At 41.2% G+C, this 18,645-nt stretch overlaps 1 protein-coding gene across 4 annotated transcripts in view; it reads right to left on the minus strand.

The window, feature by feature from the left end:
• PSEN1 (presenilin 1) overlaps window positions 1–18,645 on the minus strand; it is a 95,894-nt gene that overhangs the window by 69,582 nt on the left and 7,667 nt on the right. For 2 of the 4 annotated variants that reach the window (XM_011983101.1, XM_011983103.1), the window contains exons 2-3: window positions 10,227–10,308; window positions 10,009–10,136 (exon numbers count right to left, since the gene is read on the minus strand). In XM_011983101.1, the coding sequence (XP_011838491.1) occupies window positions 10,009–10,083 (75 nt within the window). In that variant the 5' untranslated portion in view covers window positions 10,084–10,136; window positions 10,227–10,308. Of the gene's footprint in view, window positions 1–9,996; window positions 10,137–10,226; window positions 10,309–18,645 lie in introns of all 4 variants that reach the window. The other 2 variants (XM_011983099.1, XM_011983100.1) reach the window with 1 other exon arrangement.

Consider the following 18,645-nt stretch of genomic DNA (forward strand, 5'->3'; position numbering starts at 1 on the left):
TGGACATGTTCATTATCTTAACTGTTGTGGTGGTTTCAAGAGTATACATATGGGGGGAGGGGGGAGGGATAGCATTAGGAGATATACCTAATGTAAATGAGGAGTTAATGGGTGCAGCACACCAACATGGCACATGTATACATATGTAACAAACATGCACTGTTGTGCACATGTACCCTAGAACTTAAAAGTACAATAAAAAAGAAAAAGAGTATACATATATATCAAAACTTACCACACTGTATATTTAAACATGTACATTTTACATCAATTATACCACAATAAAACTGTTTTCAAAAATGTATCTTTCTTGGGCTGGGGGTGGTGGCTCATGCCTGTAATCCCAGCACCTTGGGAGGTTGAGGCGGGCGGATCATCTGAGGTCAGGAGTTTGAGACCAGCCTGGCCAACATGGTAAAACCCCATCTCTCCAAAACAAACAAACAAACAAAAAAAAACAAAAAAATTAGCCAGGTGTGGTGGCATGTGCCTGAATCCCAGCTACTCAGGAGGCTGAGGCAGGAGAATAGCTTGAACCCAGAAGGCAGAGGTTGCAGAGAGCCAAGATCGTGCTACTGCACTCCAGCCTGGGCAACAAGAGTGAAATTCTATCCAAAAAAAAAAAAAAATACATCTTTCTCAAAGGAGTGCGTAGGTGCTTTGAAAAGTGTCAAATGAGAGGAAAGTGGTACTAGAATACCAAGGGATTTCCAAAAGGAAAAATCTTGGTAGCTAAATATGAGAATGATGACTTAAGCATGGTATTATTTGTAAAGCTATTTTAAAGAAAGGCCGGGCGCAGTGGCTCAGGCCTGTAATCCCAGCACTTTGGGAGGCTGAGGCGGGCAGACCACGAGGTCAGAAGATCGAGACCATCCTGGCTAACACGGTGAAACTCCATCTGTACTAAAAATACAAAAAATGAGCCGGGCATGGTGGCGGGCGCCTACGTAGTCCCAGCTACTCAGGAGGCTGAGGCAGGAGAATGGTGTGAACCCACGAGTCGCAGCATGCAGTGAGTTGAGATCGTGCCACTGTACTCCAGCCTGGGCGACAGAGGGAGACACCATCTCAAAAAAATAAAAATAAAAACCTTTTTATTATGGAAAAAATTCAAACAAACATTGTTAGAAATGTACAATGAAGCCCATGTGCAATTTATTCAACTTCAATAATTATGAACTCATGCTAATCTTGTTTCATCTACTCTCCCCCTCACTTTGCCACTCCAGTATTATTTTGAGGCAAATCTTAGATACATAATTTCCTTCATAAATATTTTAGTATTTCTAAAAGATGGGAACTTGAAGCCTTTTGCATTTGTGGCTTGATAGCTCATTTCTTTCAAAATATTCTTATTTTTATTTATATTATTTTATTATTATTATTTTTTGAGACGGAGTCTGGCTCTGTTGTCCAGGCTGGAGTGCAGTGGCATGATCAATGCTCGCTGCAACCCCCACTTCCCAGGCTCAAGTCATCCTCCCACCTCAGCCTTCCAAGTACCTGGGACTACAGGCACATGCCACCATGCCCAGCTAATTATTATGATTAGTATTATTATTTTTTTTTTCATACAGATGGGGTTTCACCATGTTGCCCAGGCTGGTCCCAAACTCCTGAGCTCAAGTGATCCATCCACCTCAGCCTTCCAAAGTGGTAGGATTATAAGTATGAGCCACCATGCCATAAAATATTTTTAAATGGAGTCTTAGATCCACAGCAAAATTGAGCAGAAAGTACAGAGAGTTCCCACATACCCTCTCCAACAGGCACAGCCTCTCTCTGTCAACATCCTGCACCACTGTGGTAAACTGTTACAACAGATGAACCTACATTGACAGTCCAGTTTACCTTAGGGTTCACTTTTGGTATTATACAGTCTATGGGTTTGTATAAACAGACAATGACAGGTTTCCATGATTACAATATCATACAGAATAGTTTCACTGCCCTAAAAAATCTGTATGCTTCAGGAGGCCAAGAAGGGAGAATTGCTTGGGCCCAGGAGTTCAAGACTGGCCTTGGCAACATAGCGAGACCCCAGCTCTACAAAAAAAGGAAAACTAACAACAAAAAATATTAGCCAGGCATGGTGGCACACACCTGTACTCCCAGCTATTCACAAGGCTGAGATGGAAGAATCACTTGAGCCCAGGACTTAGAGACTGCAGTGAGCTATGATCACACCACTGTACTCTAGGCTGGGTGATAGAAGGAGACCCTGTCTCAAAAAAAAAATAATAATGATAAAATATATTTGATTCTATGCTGGACATATAAATATACCTCATTCTTAAATATGGCAATTTTGATAAGAAATGTTAATATTTATTGAACAAGTATGTGCTAAGTAGTGTACTAATTCAGGTTATCTCATTTAATTTAAATAAAACTCTAAGTTAATTGCTATAAACTTCATTTAACAGATAAAGAAACTGAAGTTTAGTGAGGCCAGATAATTTGCCAAATATCATAGTGCTAAGAAGTTCTAGAACAGAGATTCAAAGTCCAACTGTTTAGTCAAGAGACCCTACTGTTAACCACTACCTTTACACTACTAACTGGGTAAACCATAAGCAATTAATAAAGATTGAGATTATTGCCACATTCTCACTGTTATAAATAAAACTTCAATAAAAATTCTTGGCAGTCCTCTGGTAATATTTTTATAGGATAAACCTCTAGAAGTAAAATGCTAGGTCAGATTAGATTAGGTTAGATTTAATTGCTAAATTATTTCCAAAAGGCATGTGTATCTGTAGATTCAATTAACAGCTTGCCTCCAAATAAATACTAACTCCAAAGAACACAGCATACAAGAAAGCCTATTTCCCTACAACCTCGGTAGCAGTGTATCAATTTGAACTCACTGATAGGTAAGAAGTGAAGTTTTCATTTTTATCTCTATTAGTAAGGCTGATCAATTAGGCTTTTCATATATTTATTGCCATTTCTATTTCTTACTCCATAAATATTGCTTGTAACCTTTGCTACTGAGTTAGTTGTTCATGTTCCTTTTTAATTTCGTAAGAATTCTATGTATATTGGGATATATCCGTCATGTATTTCAAGCCATTGTCCTAGTTTATTTTGGACTTTGTTCACGGCAGTTTTTGCCACACATTTTTTTCTTTTTTTGAGGCAGGGTCTCACTCTGTTGCCCAGGTTGAAGTGCAGTGGCATGATTACAGCTCACTGCAGCCTCGACCTCCTAGTCTCAAACAATCCTCCTGCCTCGGCTTCCCAAGTAGGTGGGACCATAGAAGCACACTACCACACCCCACTAATTTTCACATTTTTTTTTTGTAGAGACAAGATCGTGCTATGTTACCCAGTCTAGTCTCAAACTCCTGGTCTGAAGGGATCCTCCTGCCTCAGCCTCCCAAAGTACTAGGAATACAGACATGAGACACCACACCTTGCTCTACAATTAAGTTTATAATTGTGTGTTCTTGAATATGAACTTAGGTAATTTTATAAAGAAAACAGTAACTAATTTTTATAACACCCCAAATCCTAATGTTTTTCAATATATACACACATATACATAGTTATAAGTGTTCACAAATATTGTATTCTACCCTTTTCCCTTAATATTTTATGCACACATGTAAGCAGTTAACATGCCTACGTGGTTATAATGTATTCAATTATGTTGATATAGTTATAGTGTGAATATTTACTTAAAATACATGTTTTCAATAATTAATATTTATAAGAAAATGTATTGGCAGGCGTGGTGGCTCATGCCTGTAATCCCAACACTTTGAGAGGCCTAGGTGGGCAGATCACTTGAGGTCAGGAGTTCGAGACCAACCTGACCAACATGGTGAAACCCCATCTCTATCTAAAATGTTAAAATTAGCCAGGTGTGGTGGCACACCCCTCTAATCCCAACTACTCAGGAGGCTAAGGCAGGAGAATCGCCTGAACCTAGGAGGCGGAGGCTGCAGTGAGCTGAGATTGTGCAACTGAACACCAGCCTGGGCGACAGAGGGAGCCTCAATTTCAAAAAAAAAAAAAAAAAAAAAAAGGAAAGGAAATGTATTAATCCTTTAAGACTTAATGCGGGGAAAAAAAAAAGACTTAATGGATATTGTTTGAATTTCTACAATGAGAAATGTGGGGCTCTAAGCCTGCTCTATAGGACAGAACTAGAAGAGTGGCTTAACCAAAGCACTGGCAAGTTAAGTGGAAAACTTGAAAACATTTATTAATCATAGGGAACATGTCTCCAACAACACACATAATTCCATTCAGCATCTGACCAAGCTTTGTGATTCCCTGGAGTCAGAGGTTTAACCATTCCTCTAATGCCAAGAAAGGCTGTCATTTCCACAAACAGTTGACATAACCGGTTAGAAATAATACTGAACATTTATGGGGCTGTTATGTTAGGCTTAAGCCTAAAGTTTCTTAATATGTATTAAGATTTGTGCCTAAGAGATTTTACTCATGCAAAAGCTAGCATGTTTCTCTGGAGGTCACTGAGATTTTAAGTTCTTTTTTGCCTTACTCCACTTTAACACAACTGAGAAAACAAATTCATAACTATAAACGATACAATAACACTGTCAAAGGCTAACTGGAGCTGCAGATTCTATTTAAATTTAGATCACCCCTTTTATTTATTTTTTATCTCCTCAAGGTCCTTTAAAAACCTTCGGCCGGGCGCGGTGGCTCAAGCCTGTAATCCCAGTACTTTGGGAGGGCGAGACGGGCGGATCACGAGGTCAGGAGATCAAGACCATCCTGGCTAACAAGGTCAAACTTCATCTCTAGTTAAAAAAATACAAAAAAATAGCCGGGCGAGGTGGCGAGCGTCTGTAGTCCCAGCTACTCGGGAGGCTGAGGCAGGAGAATGGCGTAAACCCTGGAGGCGGAGCTTGCAGTGAGCCAAGATCCGGCCATTGCACTCCAGGCTGGGCGACAGAGCGAGACTCCGTCTCAAAAAAAAAAAAAAAGCTTCTAGGTTTGCTTTTTGCTTATTTTTATGTATTGATTTGAGACAGGGTCTCACTTTGTCACCTAGGCTGGAGTGCAATAGTGTGATCTCGGCTAAATGCAGCTTTGACCTCCCCAGGTGAACCTTGAAAGCGATCCTCGTGCCTCAGTTTCCCAAGCAGCTGGGATGACAAGGGCACACCACCATGCCTGGCTAATTTTTATATTTTTAATAGAGACAGGTTTCACCATGATGGCCAGGCTGGTCTGGAACTCCTGGCCTCAAGTAATCTGCCCACCTTAGCCTCCCGAAGTGCTGGGATTATAGGTGTGAGCCACTAAGCCCAGTGAACATTTTTTTCAAATGGAGACTAAGAAACATAACTGAAGCTTTTATTGATGACAAGGGCACAATATAAACTGCAATTACCAATAAGAATATAAGAATGCTCTCAAAGATCTCATGCTAACCAGCTTTTTGGTTCTTTTTTTTTTTTTTTCCAGTAGTACGATCTCAGCTCACTGCAACCTCTGAATTCTGGGTTCAAGCAATTCTCGTGCTTCAGCCTCCTGAGTAACTGGGACTACAGGTGCATGCCACCACACCCATTGACTTTTTTTTTTTTTTTTTTTAGTAGAAATGCGGTTTCACCATGTTGGCCAGGCTGGTCTCAAACTTCTGACCTCAAGTGATCTGCCCGCCTCGGCCTCCCAAAGTGCTGGGATTACATGTGTGAGCCACCAAGCCCAGCCTTTCTTGGTTTCTTTTGTATCAGCTGTTCTAACTGCATGACTTTAGTCAGTCATCACAGAAAACCTTGAACGCTTGATCCCTTTCCACAGATATTCCACAGGTAGCATACTATTCTTTTGTGACCTTTCTTCACATTAAAAAATATAAAAAATATTTTAGGTTGGGCACGGTGGCTCACCCCTGTAGTCCCAGCACTTTGGGAAGCCAAGACAGGTGGACCACTTGAGCTCAGAAGTTCGGGACCAGACTGCGCAACATGGTGAAACCTTGTTTCTGCCAAAAATACAAAAAAGTAGCCGGGTGTGGTGGCATGCGCCTGTGGTCCCAGCTACCTGGGAGGCTGAGGTGGTAGGATCACTTAAGCCTGGGAGGTCAAGGTTGCGGCGAGTTGAGATAGCACCACTGCACTCCAGCTTGGGTGACAGAGTGAGATTACTTTTTCCAAAACAGCTTTTTAAATTATTAAAACATTTAATATTATATTTAGTATTATAGAACATTTAGTATTACATTTAGTATTATAGAATATTTACAAAATGAAAGGGGGAAATCACCAAGATCACCCTTGCTTTTCTTCTCTTATTTTTCCAAGATAGGTAATACAGCCGTGAACCTGGCCTGCAATATACTCTTGATGCATAACCATTTTGGAAGAATCCTAGCAATCTCTAAAATAGTTCTAAGATCCAAATATCCAATTACAGCAACTATCTTTGAGAAACTCACACAAGTGCACACAGACTAATGAATTAGTATGTCACTGCAGTACTGTCAGTTATTGTGAAAAACTGAAACCTACCAAATGTCTGTAAACAGCACAATTTTTACATATTCACAAGAGAAAACGAATGCTAGAGCTACATGCATCTACGTATACATGAATGCCTAAAATTCTACATAGGAATGTCTCTTTTGCAACATACACTAACATATATGTGGAAATTCTCTTCAACTTTCAGACACAAACTATATAAAGTTTTTTGTGTTTTGTTTTTTGAGATGGAGTCTCACTCTGTCGCCAGGCTGGAGTGCAGTGGCATGATCTCTGCTCATTGCAACCTCTGCCTCTCGGGTTCAAGTGATTCTCCTGCCTCAGCCTCCTGAGCAGCTGGAATTACAGGTGTGCATGCGCTACCACATCCAGCTAATTTTTGTATTTTTTAGTAGAGATGGGGTTTCACCATGTTGACCAGGATGGTCTCAGTCTCTTGACCCTGTGATCCGCCCTCCTCAGCCTCCCAAAGTGCTGGGATTACTTTGGAAGTGAGCCACTGCACCCGGCTGCCTTTTTTTTTTTTTTTTTTTTGGAGACAGAGTCTCACTCTGTCACCCAGGCTAGAGTGCAGTGGTGAGATCTTGGCTCACTACAACCTCCACCTCCCGAGTTCAAGCAATTCTCTGCCTCAGACTTTGGAGTAGCTGGGATTACAAGCGCCCGACGCCCGGCTAAATTTTGTATTTTTTTTTAGTAGAGACAGGATTTCACCATGTTGGCCAGGCTGGTCTTGAACTCCTGACCTCGTGATCCACCAGCCTCGGCCTCCCAAAGTGCTGGGATTACAGGTGTGAGCCACTACGCCCGGCCTAAAGTTTTAAAACATGCCAAGTGTATTCCATAATGTGATTGATTTATGTACATAAACATTACAGTAAGCCTAATACCCAATTTTATTATAGTAAACATGATAAACACCCAATACAGGACAGTAACTATCCTGAGAAAAGAGGAAAAGGAATGGGGGAGGGGCACTTCAATTTTATCTGCAATTTTTTTGTCATATAACTAGTCTCTTTTCAAATTAAATGCAAAATCTTGTTTTTTTTTTTTTTGAGACGGAGTCTCGCTCTGTCGCCCAGGCTGGACTGCAATGGCCGGATCTCAGCTCACTGCAAGCTCCGCCTCCCGGGTTTACGCCATTCTCCTGCCTCAGCCTCCCGAGTAGCTGGGACTACAGGCTCCCGCAACCTCGCCCGGCTAGTTTTTTTGTATTTTTAGTAGAGATGGGGTTTCACCATGTTGACCAGGATGGTCTCAATCTCCTGACCCCGTGATCCGCCCGTCTCGGCCTCCCAAAGTGCTGGGATTACAGGCTTGAGCCACCGCGCCCGGCCCAAAATCTTGTTTTGTTTAGTTAGGATTTCATTTAGCGTAGGATCGATAAGCAATAGAAGCAAAAAAAGCTTATCAAAAAACCAGCAAATAAGATGTTAAAGTTTAATAAAGTTGGGTGATAGGTACATGGGTGCCTGTTACATTATGTGCCATACTTTCTGTATGTCCTTGAAACATTTCACAACAAAAACTTGAGAAATAATATTTGGGCTAAAAAAAACAAACACAACTTCAGTTCTCTGACTATTCTGTCATCAAACTTCAAATCCCTTTACTATGAATGAGATTATGCACAGCAGCCCACAAAAAGAAAACTATTTTCTAGGCTATAGCAGCTCATCACAGTATGTGCTTAGAGTTGAAGAAATGAAGCTAAAGGCAACATTTAGCCTTTGGAACAAGAAATGCTTTAGAGGTTATATTCTATTTGAACTCTAACAATATAGAACTGTAATAGTACTCGAAGTTAAACAAGAAAGTCAACTAAGTGAATAAGACTTGGTTAGTCAGATCCAAAATTGTTTCAATTTGATTACACACTTCTGGTAGATAACTGACTTGATCCTATTGCTCAGGACTGTCCCAATTTTAAAACTGAAAGTCCTGTGTTCCAAAACCTCTAGTTTTAGACAAACTGGGACAACTGGCCATCCTAGCTTCTAGGCACATCAAAACTCTCAAGCTGGGAAAGAATTTTCAAATTATCTAGTAAATTATCTAATTTTACTGATGAGAAAAGTGAAGAATCCTAAATCTTCAGAGTGTAAAAGGAAGTTCCAGGCCATCCAGTGCTCTAGTTCAATTGCTGAATTCACAGACTAGTCCTCTATAGATTTTGCTAGAGTGGCCTTTCAGCCTTTTGTGACTGTTTGTAGTGAAAAGTACACACAAGCCTACAAGGCAGCCCAGATGTATAACTGTGGGAAAATTAAAAAAATAAAAAATACAGAGCCTCTCTATGTTGCCCATGCTGGACTCAAACGCCTAGACTCAAGCAATCCTTGTACCTCAGCCTCCTGAGTAGCTGGGACTACAGGCATCCACCACCAAGCCAGGCTATGAGAAAGTTCTTTTTATTGATCCAGACCTTACTGCCTGGTAACTTCCACCACTGTTCCTAGCCCTGCTCTCTGGTCCTAACAGAGGAAAATCTGACCCCACACCTAGTGCAACTGGATAGGTTACAGTTGGCCTTGTGTTTTCCTCTATTCTGGTTCTGCCTCTAAAAATCCTACAGATACTCCAACTGCCTCACAGAACATCCATGAAGTCTGCGCTCCTTTTCTTTCTTTCCTTTTCTTTCTTTTTCTTTCTCTATTTATTTATTTATTTTGTATTTATTTATTTTTTTTTTTGAGACAGAGTTTCGCTGTTGTCGCCCAGGCTGGAGTGCAATGGTGTGATCTCAGCTCACTGCAACCTCCACCTCCTGGGTTCCAGCGATTCTCCTGGCTCAGCCTCCCAAATAGCTGGGATTACAGGTACCCACCACCAAGCCCAGCTAATTTTTGTATTGTCAGTAGAGACAGGGTTTCTCCATGTTGACCAAGCTAGTCTTGAACTCCTGACCTTGGGTGATCTGCCCGCCTCGGCCTCCCAAAGTGCTGGGATTATAGGCATGAGCCTCTGCGCCCCAGCCTCTGCTCTCACTTTATAATGATTAGCTAGCAGAGTTGTAGTCAGATTTGATGTCTGTGTATGTAGCTGGTGAGGAGTCTCTTTGTCCCACAGCACAGATTACATTCCTTTCCTGAATCCCTCTTTGAACTCTTAGAATTTCTACACTTATTCTTGCATTGTACAATCATAATGAATATTTACTGAGCACTAACAGGAACTGTTAGGTACTGAATACAGTAAATAAAATAAACTTAGCCATAGAAGAAGAAGAGCAAGATAGGTAAAATAATAAACAACATGAACTCTGAGGTGCTGCACACCTTGGGAAGCTGGAGAAGGCTTCACCTGAGGTGGTGATATGTGAGTTAGGTAGGAACTGTATCAACACCTGTGTGTTAAACAGCCCTGTGTCCCCCAACAATCAGCTGAAGTTCAACAAATATATTGTAAATTTGGTAAAGTAGAGAAAGCCTGCTCAGCCCCCTAAGCATTTCTTAGAGGTAAGAGAAGATGATAAGTGAATCCAGCCTGGCAAAGGCAGTTTCAGAGACTGACACTGTACCTGGCTACGTACAGTATTGCTCAGGTGGTTGTCCTCGGACATCTGTGCATTCTGGAAGTAGGACAACGGTGCAGGTAACTCTGTCATTGGAGCAACTGTATAGAAATACTGTTTCACAGAAAACAAAGCCTCTTGAGGTTCTGAAAAGGGAAAGAAAAACAGAACTTTGTACACTACAATTATACTATTTTAAAAAACACTTTCATAGATTACATTAAGCAGAAACAAACCTTTCTTTCATGTGTTCTCCTCCAGGCCAAGCTGTCTAAGGACCTCAAAGGCTGTTGTCACTTGCAGGCTCCCAGATTAGGTCTGAAATAGGATTTCACCAGGTCATCCATTGTTAGTTAAATCCTAGTAAATTCATTTAAACCAATCAAATACTTATAAGACCAATTTGTAAACCAGGAATGTATTAATTTATCACCACCTTCAACTAACTGACAAATTTACTATGAGCTCAAGGTAGACCTCTTTAGCAATAAGTAGAACCACCTGAGACACCAAACATTTTTCAACCACAAAGATGCTTAATGACTTCCAATTTCTAGTCAAGGAAGCTGAGTAATCTTAAGGAATGTTCTCCTCAACATTCCTTTTTCTATGAAGACCAATTCAACCTAATCTTTATATTTTCATAAAATCGTTTGTCTAGCACTTTTAATTTTGTAAAATTCTACAATCTCATCTTATCCTTATCACAATGCCCAAGGCAGGATGAAAAGATAACATGCTTATTTTACAAAAGGAGAAGAGAATCCAGAGAAGTTCAGTGACTTGCTTAAGATGACACAACTGGGTAGAGTTGGCAAGAATCGCAGACTTGGCCAGGTGCAGTGGCTCATGCCTGTAATCCCACCATGGTGGGAGGCCAAGGCGAGTGGATCATGAGGTCAGGAGTTCGAGACCGGCCTGACCAACATGGTGAAACCCCACCTCTACTAAAAATACAAGTATTAGCCAGGCGTGGTGGCACGCACCTGTAACCCCAGCTACTCAGGAGGCTGAGGCAGGAGAATCACTTGAACCCAGGAGGTGGAGGCTACAGTGAGCTGAGATGGCGCCATCACACTCCAGCCTGGGCGACAGAGCGAGACTCCATCTCAAAAAAAAAAAAAAAAAAAGAATGGCAGACTCCTGACTCCCAGTCTCAGGCCTCTCCTTTGATCTTGGGACAGCCTTATTTACAGGAATGACTGTGTCTCTCAGAGTTCACCCACCCTCCTGGGGGGCCACATTTCCATTTGCCTGTCTACCTTAATTTCCATCAGCCAATTCTTTATGATTTCAACTTCTCCTTTTCACAGGTCTTCAGAAATACAGGAAAAATCCATGTACATATCTAACGCTAATTAATACATTACCATATACATATTTACATTAAAAAAAATTTCTCAATGTCCTATTTCATTTTCACTTTTAACATCAGGATACTCTTTCCTCTAAATATTCCATTTTTTTTCTTCTAATGATTTTTCATAAAAAATGCATATAGTAACTTTTCCTCTAGCAAAGGTATCAAGTTCAAAATAACTCTTAACTACTTATATTTGTATCATTCAAATCATTACACATTTTTAACCAAGGTGACGTTCTACTTTATCATACATGCTTTTATATACCATGTCCATCTTTCTCCTCCCTTCACCTTCAGCCCATTGTCAGCTAGCATGAGATCAGTTAAATGCAAATTCATATTAACTGAAAACATGGTGCAAATTTGCTTAAAAAATAAAGTGGTTAAGGCCAGGAGTTGCAGATCAGTCTCCAGCCTGGGCAACATAGCAAGACACTATCTCTAAAAAACACGAATTAGCTGGGTGCAGGCGGGATGCATATGTAGTAGTTCCAACTGCTCAGGAGGCTGAGGGGGGAGGATTGCTTGAGTCCAGGAATTAGAGGCTGCAGTGAGCCAAGATCTCGTCACTGTACTCAGCCTGGGCAACAGAGTGAGACTCTGTTTCAAAAAAAAAAAAAAAATTTTTTTTAAATGAGATTTTTGTGGAAATTTAACCTATATTTAGAGTTACTGATACCTTTGTTCTTGTCTTTATTTTGAGACACAGTCTTGCTCTGTCACCCAGGCTGGTGTGTAGTGGCACGATCTTGCTCACTGGAACCGCTACCTCCTGGGTTCAAGCAATTCTCGTGTCTCAGCTCCCCAAATAGCTGGGATTACAGGTGTGCACCACCATGTTCAGCTAATTTTTGTACCTTTAGTAGAGACTGGGTTTTACCATGTTGGCCAGGCTGGTCTCAAACTCCTGACCACAAGTGATCCACCCACACCAGCCTCCCGAAGTGCTAGGATTACAGGCGTGAGCCACCACGACCAGCCCTGTTCCTGTCTTTTAATAAGGACAAAATTAAGATTTCACAATACAGACAGTCCCTGATGACAGTTCAATGTAAAACTGTTCAGCTTTACTATGATGCAAAAACAGTATGTATTCAGTAGAAACTGCACTTTTTGAGTATCTATACAAGTTCACTTCAGTGAAGTAAGCAGTCAATAAATTGCATGAGGCCGGGTCGGTGGTTCATGCCTGTAAACCCAGCACTGTGGGAGGCTGAGACGGGTGGATTACTTGAGGCCAGGAGTTCATGACTAGCCTGGCCAACATGGTGAAACCCCGTTTCTACTAAAAATACAAAAAAAAAAAAACAACTGGTTGGGTGTGGGTGGTGGGTGCCTGTGGTTCTAGCTACTTAGGAGGCTGAGGTGGAAGGATCACTGGAGCCAAGAAAGTTGAGGCTGCAGTGAGCAGTGACTGCATCACTACACTCCAGCCTGAGTGACAGAGTGAGACCCTGTTTCAAAAAAACAAATAATAAAATAATAAAAGTACACCCCATGATGGAAAAACCCATAGAAATCTCATATAATCCCTCAGAAACAAAGCAAGTAAACAAGACAATCTTAGCCAAATGAAACAAGGCAAAGAAAGGGTAATGCAAGCAAAAACAAAAGGTAAGTAGGCTGGATGCGGTGGCTCACGCCTATAATCCCAGTACTATGGGAGGCCGAGGCAGACAGATCACTTGAGGCCAGGAGTTCAAGACCAGCCTGGCCAACATGGTGAAACCCTGTCTGTACTAAAAACACAAAAATTAGCTGGGTGTGGTGGCTCGTGCCTGTAATCCCAGCTACTAAGGAGGCAGAGGCAGGAGAATCGCTTGAACCTGGGAGGCGTAGGTTGCAGTGAACCAAGATTGCGCCACTGCACCCCAGCCTGGGTGACAGAGCAAGACTCCGTCTCAAAAAATAAAATAAATAAATGGTATATAAATAAACTATATTACACTTACAGGTTAAATATGAGAAGTGATTACTGTGCACTAAACAAGATTAGTATAATCTTATACCATAACTTTAGTAGAAATACTATTAACTAATAAGACTGATTATTCACTAAACAAGAAAGACACTGTCTACTTATATGTAAAACTTAAGAGACAGACACTATTAAACTAAGGCTTAATAAACTAATGTATTATATTCACTTTTTCCTTTTACAGAGGAAAACAACGTGGCACACAGAAGTTAACTTGCTTAAGGTCACATCTGGCAAGCAAGGAGTTGGAATTCACAGAGTACACTATATAGCCTCTTTATAAAACTCCACGCCTGCCCCGTAGGAGTTTACAGCAATGAGGATTATGGTATTTTGAAGCGATTTTGATTACTAGTAAAACTATTACTTGGAAGTAAATGAGATCTTAAACTTCAAAAACTGCTCTAAGTATAAATTAAAAACTGAAGCACCAAAAGCATTTTCAATAATCTCAATATCCTAGTATTTATGTTTTTTTAAAAAAGGATAAGCTGGCCAAGCGCAGTGGCTCACACCTGTAATCCCAGCAATTTGGGAGGCCGAGGCGGGCAGATCACAAGGTCAGGAGTTCCAGACCAGTCTGGCCAATATGGTGAAACTCCGTCTCTACTAAAAAATACAAAAATTAGCCAGGCGTGGTGACGTGCACCTGTAGTCCCAGCTACTCAGGAGGCTGAGGCGGGAGAATCGCTTGAACCCAGGAGGCGGAGGTTGCAGTGAGCCAAGATTACGCCACTGCATTCCTGCCTGGGCGACGGAGTGAGACTCCATCTCAAAAAAAAAAAAGGATAAGCTATAATGCAATTTTTTTCTTTTTTTTCTTTAAGAGATAAGGTCTCACTCAGTTACCCAGGCTGGAGTACACTGGCAATCATAGCTCACTGCAGCCTTGAACTCCTGGCCTCAGTCGATCCTCTCACCTCAGCCTCCCAAGCATGTGGGACTACATGGCTGGCTAGTTTTTTATTTAAAGAAAGGGTCTTGCTGTATTGCCCAGGCTGGTCTTGAACTCCTGGCCTCAAGCAACCCTACCACCTCAGTCTCCCAAGTAGTTAGGATTATAGACCTGAGCCCCTGCAGCCACTGATCATTTTGAAAGAAGTAGTTTCCATTTTTACCCTATGCTAATAGAATCTGTTCAGTTATTACAAGAAACCATACAAGCTGGTACAAACTGGTCATACTGCAGCTTTCTCAGACAAATTCTGTAAAAATCATCAATAATAAAGTAGTCACTTTAGCATTTTCCAATACTATCCTCAAAGTTCTTTTCACATCTATTCTTCCATTTGAGTCTTAAAGAAACCTCATGAGGGGCCGGGTGCAGTGGCTCACGCCTGTAATCCCAGCACTCTGGGAGGCCAAGGCAGGTAGATCACAAGGTCAGGAGATAGAGACCATCCTGGCTAACATGGTGAAACCCCGTCTCTACTAAAAATACAAAAAAATTAGCCGGGCATGGTGGTGGGCGCTGGTAGTGCCAGCTACTTGGGAGGCTGAGGCAGGAGAATGGCATGAACCCGGGAGGTTGAGCTTGCTGTAAGCCAAGATCACGCCACTGCACTCCAGCCCAGGCAACAGAGCAAGACTCCGTCTCAAAAAAAAAAAAAAAAGAAACCTCATGAGGAAAGGAATCTGAACTGACATGTAAAAAAAACTCAGAAAAGGTAAAAGATTTTGCCTGCACAGAGTTACAGAGCGAGTGTACATCAATGCCGGTTCTAGAACCCAAGTCTTCTGATGCCCAGTCCAGGTCTTTTCCAGTTCACCCAGAGAAATCTTGTGCCTCCCTTGATGCTTCCAAAGATCACAGTGCTACAAGGTGAGCCTCCCTGGGAGAGCTGCTCTTTACAGGGGGCTCAGTAGGAAGCACAGGCAGGCAACAGGGCTAGGTCTTCAGTGAGGCCTGGTGAACAAACAAGCGCTACTGGGACAAAGAAAGGGGCAGGCAAAGCTAGATTTGATTTTGGTCCAGTAACAGCTGAAAACAATTGAGGACTGCAAGGAGGTCAATGACCCCACTGTTCAGGCTGCATGGCAAAAGACACCAGGAGACTTTTTAACATTCTTAGCTGTGAACATTCTTACCCCTGTAAACAACAACAACAACAAACAGTTACTGGGATCTGAGGCTCTTTCATGGGACCTGAATTGAGGAGTAGGTGGGAGTAGGGACAGAATCTACTTGGGTGTTTTTGCTTTCTGGTCACCTGCTGCAAACTGACAGGAGCACAACACTTGAATTCACTGACATCCATTTCCTTAATCTCAAGACACTTGCTAAATCAGACAAAAGGAAAACGAAATCCTTCTCTGACGGGAAACTAGAATTTACCTGTTATATACAAAGAGATTAAAAAAGTCCCAGGAGAACTACAAATAATCTCGAAGCTCAGATGTGCTGAACACAGAAGTCTGTCTAACCAGAAAACCTTCTATCCATTAGCACTGCAGAAATTATCACAGGAGCAATGTCCAGAATCTCAAAATAAGTTTATTAAAAATCTCATTCAAGAAAGTACCAACAGAAAAGTATTAATACGTCTTTTTCTCTCACTGTATCCCAATGTAACAACAAAACCTCCAACTCCTACAAAACATAGTTACTTATTGATACATTTTCTTTTTTCACCCTCAGACATAAATAAAAACAAAATCTGTACTGTGGAAAAACATCTTCAGGAGACTTTTAACCATGATCTCTAGCACAAAGGGCTTGTGGCTTGTTTTAATGTCTCTAAGCTACTAGACTAGTTTCTCTTTCACTGAGAAAACTGCTACAAGTATTTTCTGCTGCATCTGCACTGCAATGCTAAGTTTTCAAGTGTCAATGAGCTTGTGATTTATTCTTTATTTTACAAAAGTATTTAATCACCCTTAGTGTTACTTTGAAAGCTTCTCCCTGGAAAGGCAGCCCAAGGTCTGATGTTATGAATGGGCTGGAAAAGCCTCTACTTGAGTTTTTAAAGGTTCACATCCAATAGTAAATGTAACCGAACTCTAAATTCCAACCTATAATTGAAACTATTACTATTATTGAGACATAGTTTCGCTCTTGTCGCCCAGGCTGGAATGCAATGCCGAGATCATGGCTCACTGCAACCTCCACCTCCTGGGTTCAAGCGATTCTCCTGCCTCAGCCTCCTGAGGAGCTGGGATTACAGACGCCCACCACCACGCCCAGCTAATTTTTGTATTTTTAGTAGAGATGGAGGTGTCAACCATGTTGGCCTGGCTGGTCTTGAACTCCTGACCTCAGGTGATCCACCACCTTAGCTGGGATTACAGGCATGAGCCACTGTGCCCAGACTATACTTGAACAATTTTTTAAAACAATTTTTTAAAACTAATTTTAAAACTTTAGGAATACATCCTCAAAAGACTCCTCTGGTTTTCAAGAGACTAGGAGCAAATCATTTCTCCAGCCCTATAAAAGGCTTTGTGAAAGCAGTAGACGCTAAAAAGAGCAAGGGTAGTGATACATCCCATTTGGTGATTTTTTTTCCTCCTCCTCCCATCCCACGCCACCTGTTAACCATCTGTGGTAGATTAGATTATTATTCAGCCAATATCCACTCCCTCCCCCAGCCTGGCCAAGGGAGGAATACACCTCTCTCCAGTGATGTTATAGACTCTGTAGTTTGCTTGGCTGCATGGTGGTTGCAGTCTACTACCCACTCCTAAGTCTTTGGGCATGATCATATGACTTGCTTTGGTCAATGCAATCTTAGCAGATGTGGCATAAGTAGACACTTGAACTATGCTTGTGCAGTTGGGCTTGACTTCTGGTACTTCTGCTGGTACCTTGAGAAAAGCTTACCATGGATAGCCACTGCCCCTTCAGCCTGGGCCCCAGAATAAGGCATACAAATAAGAACTGCCCCCACTGATCCACAGACCTACCTACATTGAAGCAGAGCCTTGAGTGAGAATACATGCTCTGAACCACTGAGTTTGGGGGAGGTCTGTAATCCAGAGTTACTATAGCAACTTGTTTTTAAATAATGGTTATGTTGGCTCAGAAAATGCAATAAAAACGAACAAAGACTTAGAACTGCAAGTCCAGAATCCCTTATCTGTAACCCTTAGGACTAAATGTGTTTAGAATTCAGATTTTTTTGGATTTTGTAAAGGTACTATGCAAATATCAGATGTTATATAATGTCCCTACAGGGTCTTAGAAGCAGAAAAGCAAACACATTATTAAGCTATAGTGAAACAAATGAATAGTTTTGAATCACATTAAAAAAAGAAAATAGAGACTATAACTAAGCCAGATTTTGCTGTCAAATTAGTTATGAAAAACCTTGGCCAGGTGCGATGGCTCACACCTGTAATCCCAGCACTTTGGGAGGCTGAGGCAGGTGGATCACGAGGTCAGGAGTTCGAGACCAGCCTGGTCAATATGGTGACACCCCCCGTCTCTACTAAAAATGCAAAAATTAGCCCAGTGTGGTGGCACACGCCTGTAGTTCCAGCTTCTTGGGAGGCTTAGACAGAAGAATTGCTTGAACCTGAGAGGCGGAGGTTGCAGTGAGCTGAGATTGTGCCACGGCACTCCAGCCTGGCAGAGCGACACTCTGTCTCAAAAAAAAAAAAAAAAGAAAGAAAAGAAAAGAAAAAAGAAAAACCTTTTAGTTTCTGGATTTCAGAACTGTGGATATGAGACTACTGTCCTACATACCTTTGTATAATTATAAAGAATCTTTCCCAATAAGTTATTTAATTTCAATAACTGTAAAGGAAGTATGATTATTCAAAATCATTGTCTAAAATTCTCTGTGGAAATGGACAGAATACAACTAATTTTTAATGAAAAACTGATTATTTATGTCTAATTAATTTGTAAATCACTGGTTATATTTAGCATTGTCTGCAAACTCTTTTGTTTTGATCAACTTAAAACAAGAAACCATACAAGGCGTTGTGAAAAGCCAACACTAATACCTTTTTCCTCACTCTGTTACCCAAGCAGGAGTATTAATGCCTTTCAATCAACAAACACTGGGTTTCTTCTTTATAACTACACACTATGATGACGGTTGGGAATTCTAATGTATCAGGTATTACTTCTGTTTACTTAAGGAGCTTACTATCTAAAGAGCAAAACAAGTACATTTTATAGTGGTTAGAAATAAAAATATGTTAGGTATATTATGTTAAAATAAATTATTCACATTGGTTTCATCTGTTTCTTCTTACCTTTTTTTTTTTCTGATGGAGTCTCGCTCTGTAGCTCAGTCTGGAGTGCAGTGGTGCGATCTCGGCTCACTGCAACCTCCCCCTCCTGGGTTCAAGCGATTCTCCTGCCTCA

This window comes from Mandrillus leucophaeus, unplaced genomic scaffold, assembly GCF_000951045.1.
Source record: "Mandrillus leucophaeus isolate KB7577 unplaced genomic scaffold, Mleu.le_1.0 Scaffold246, whole genome shotgun sequence".
In the NCBI taxonomy this organism is placed as follows: domain Eukaryota; kingdom Metazoa; phylum Chordata; class Mammalia; order Primates; family Cercopithecidae; genus Mandrillus; species Mandrillus leucophaeus.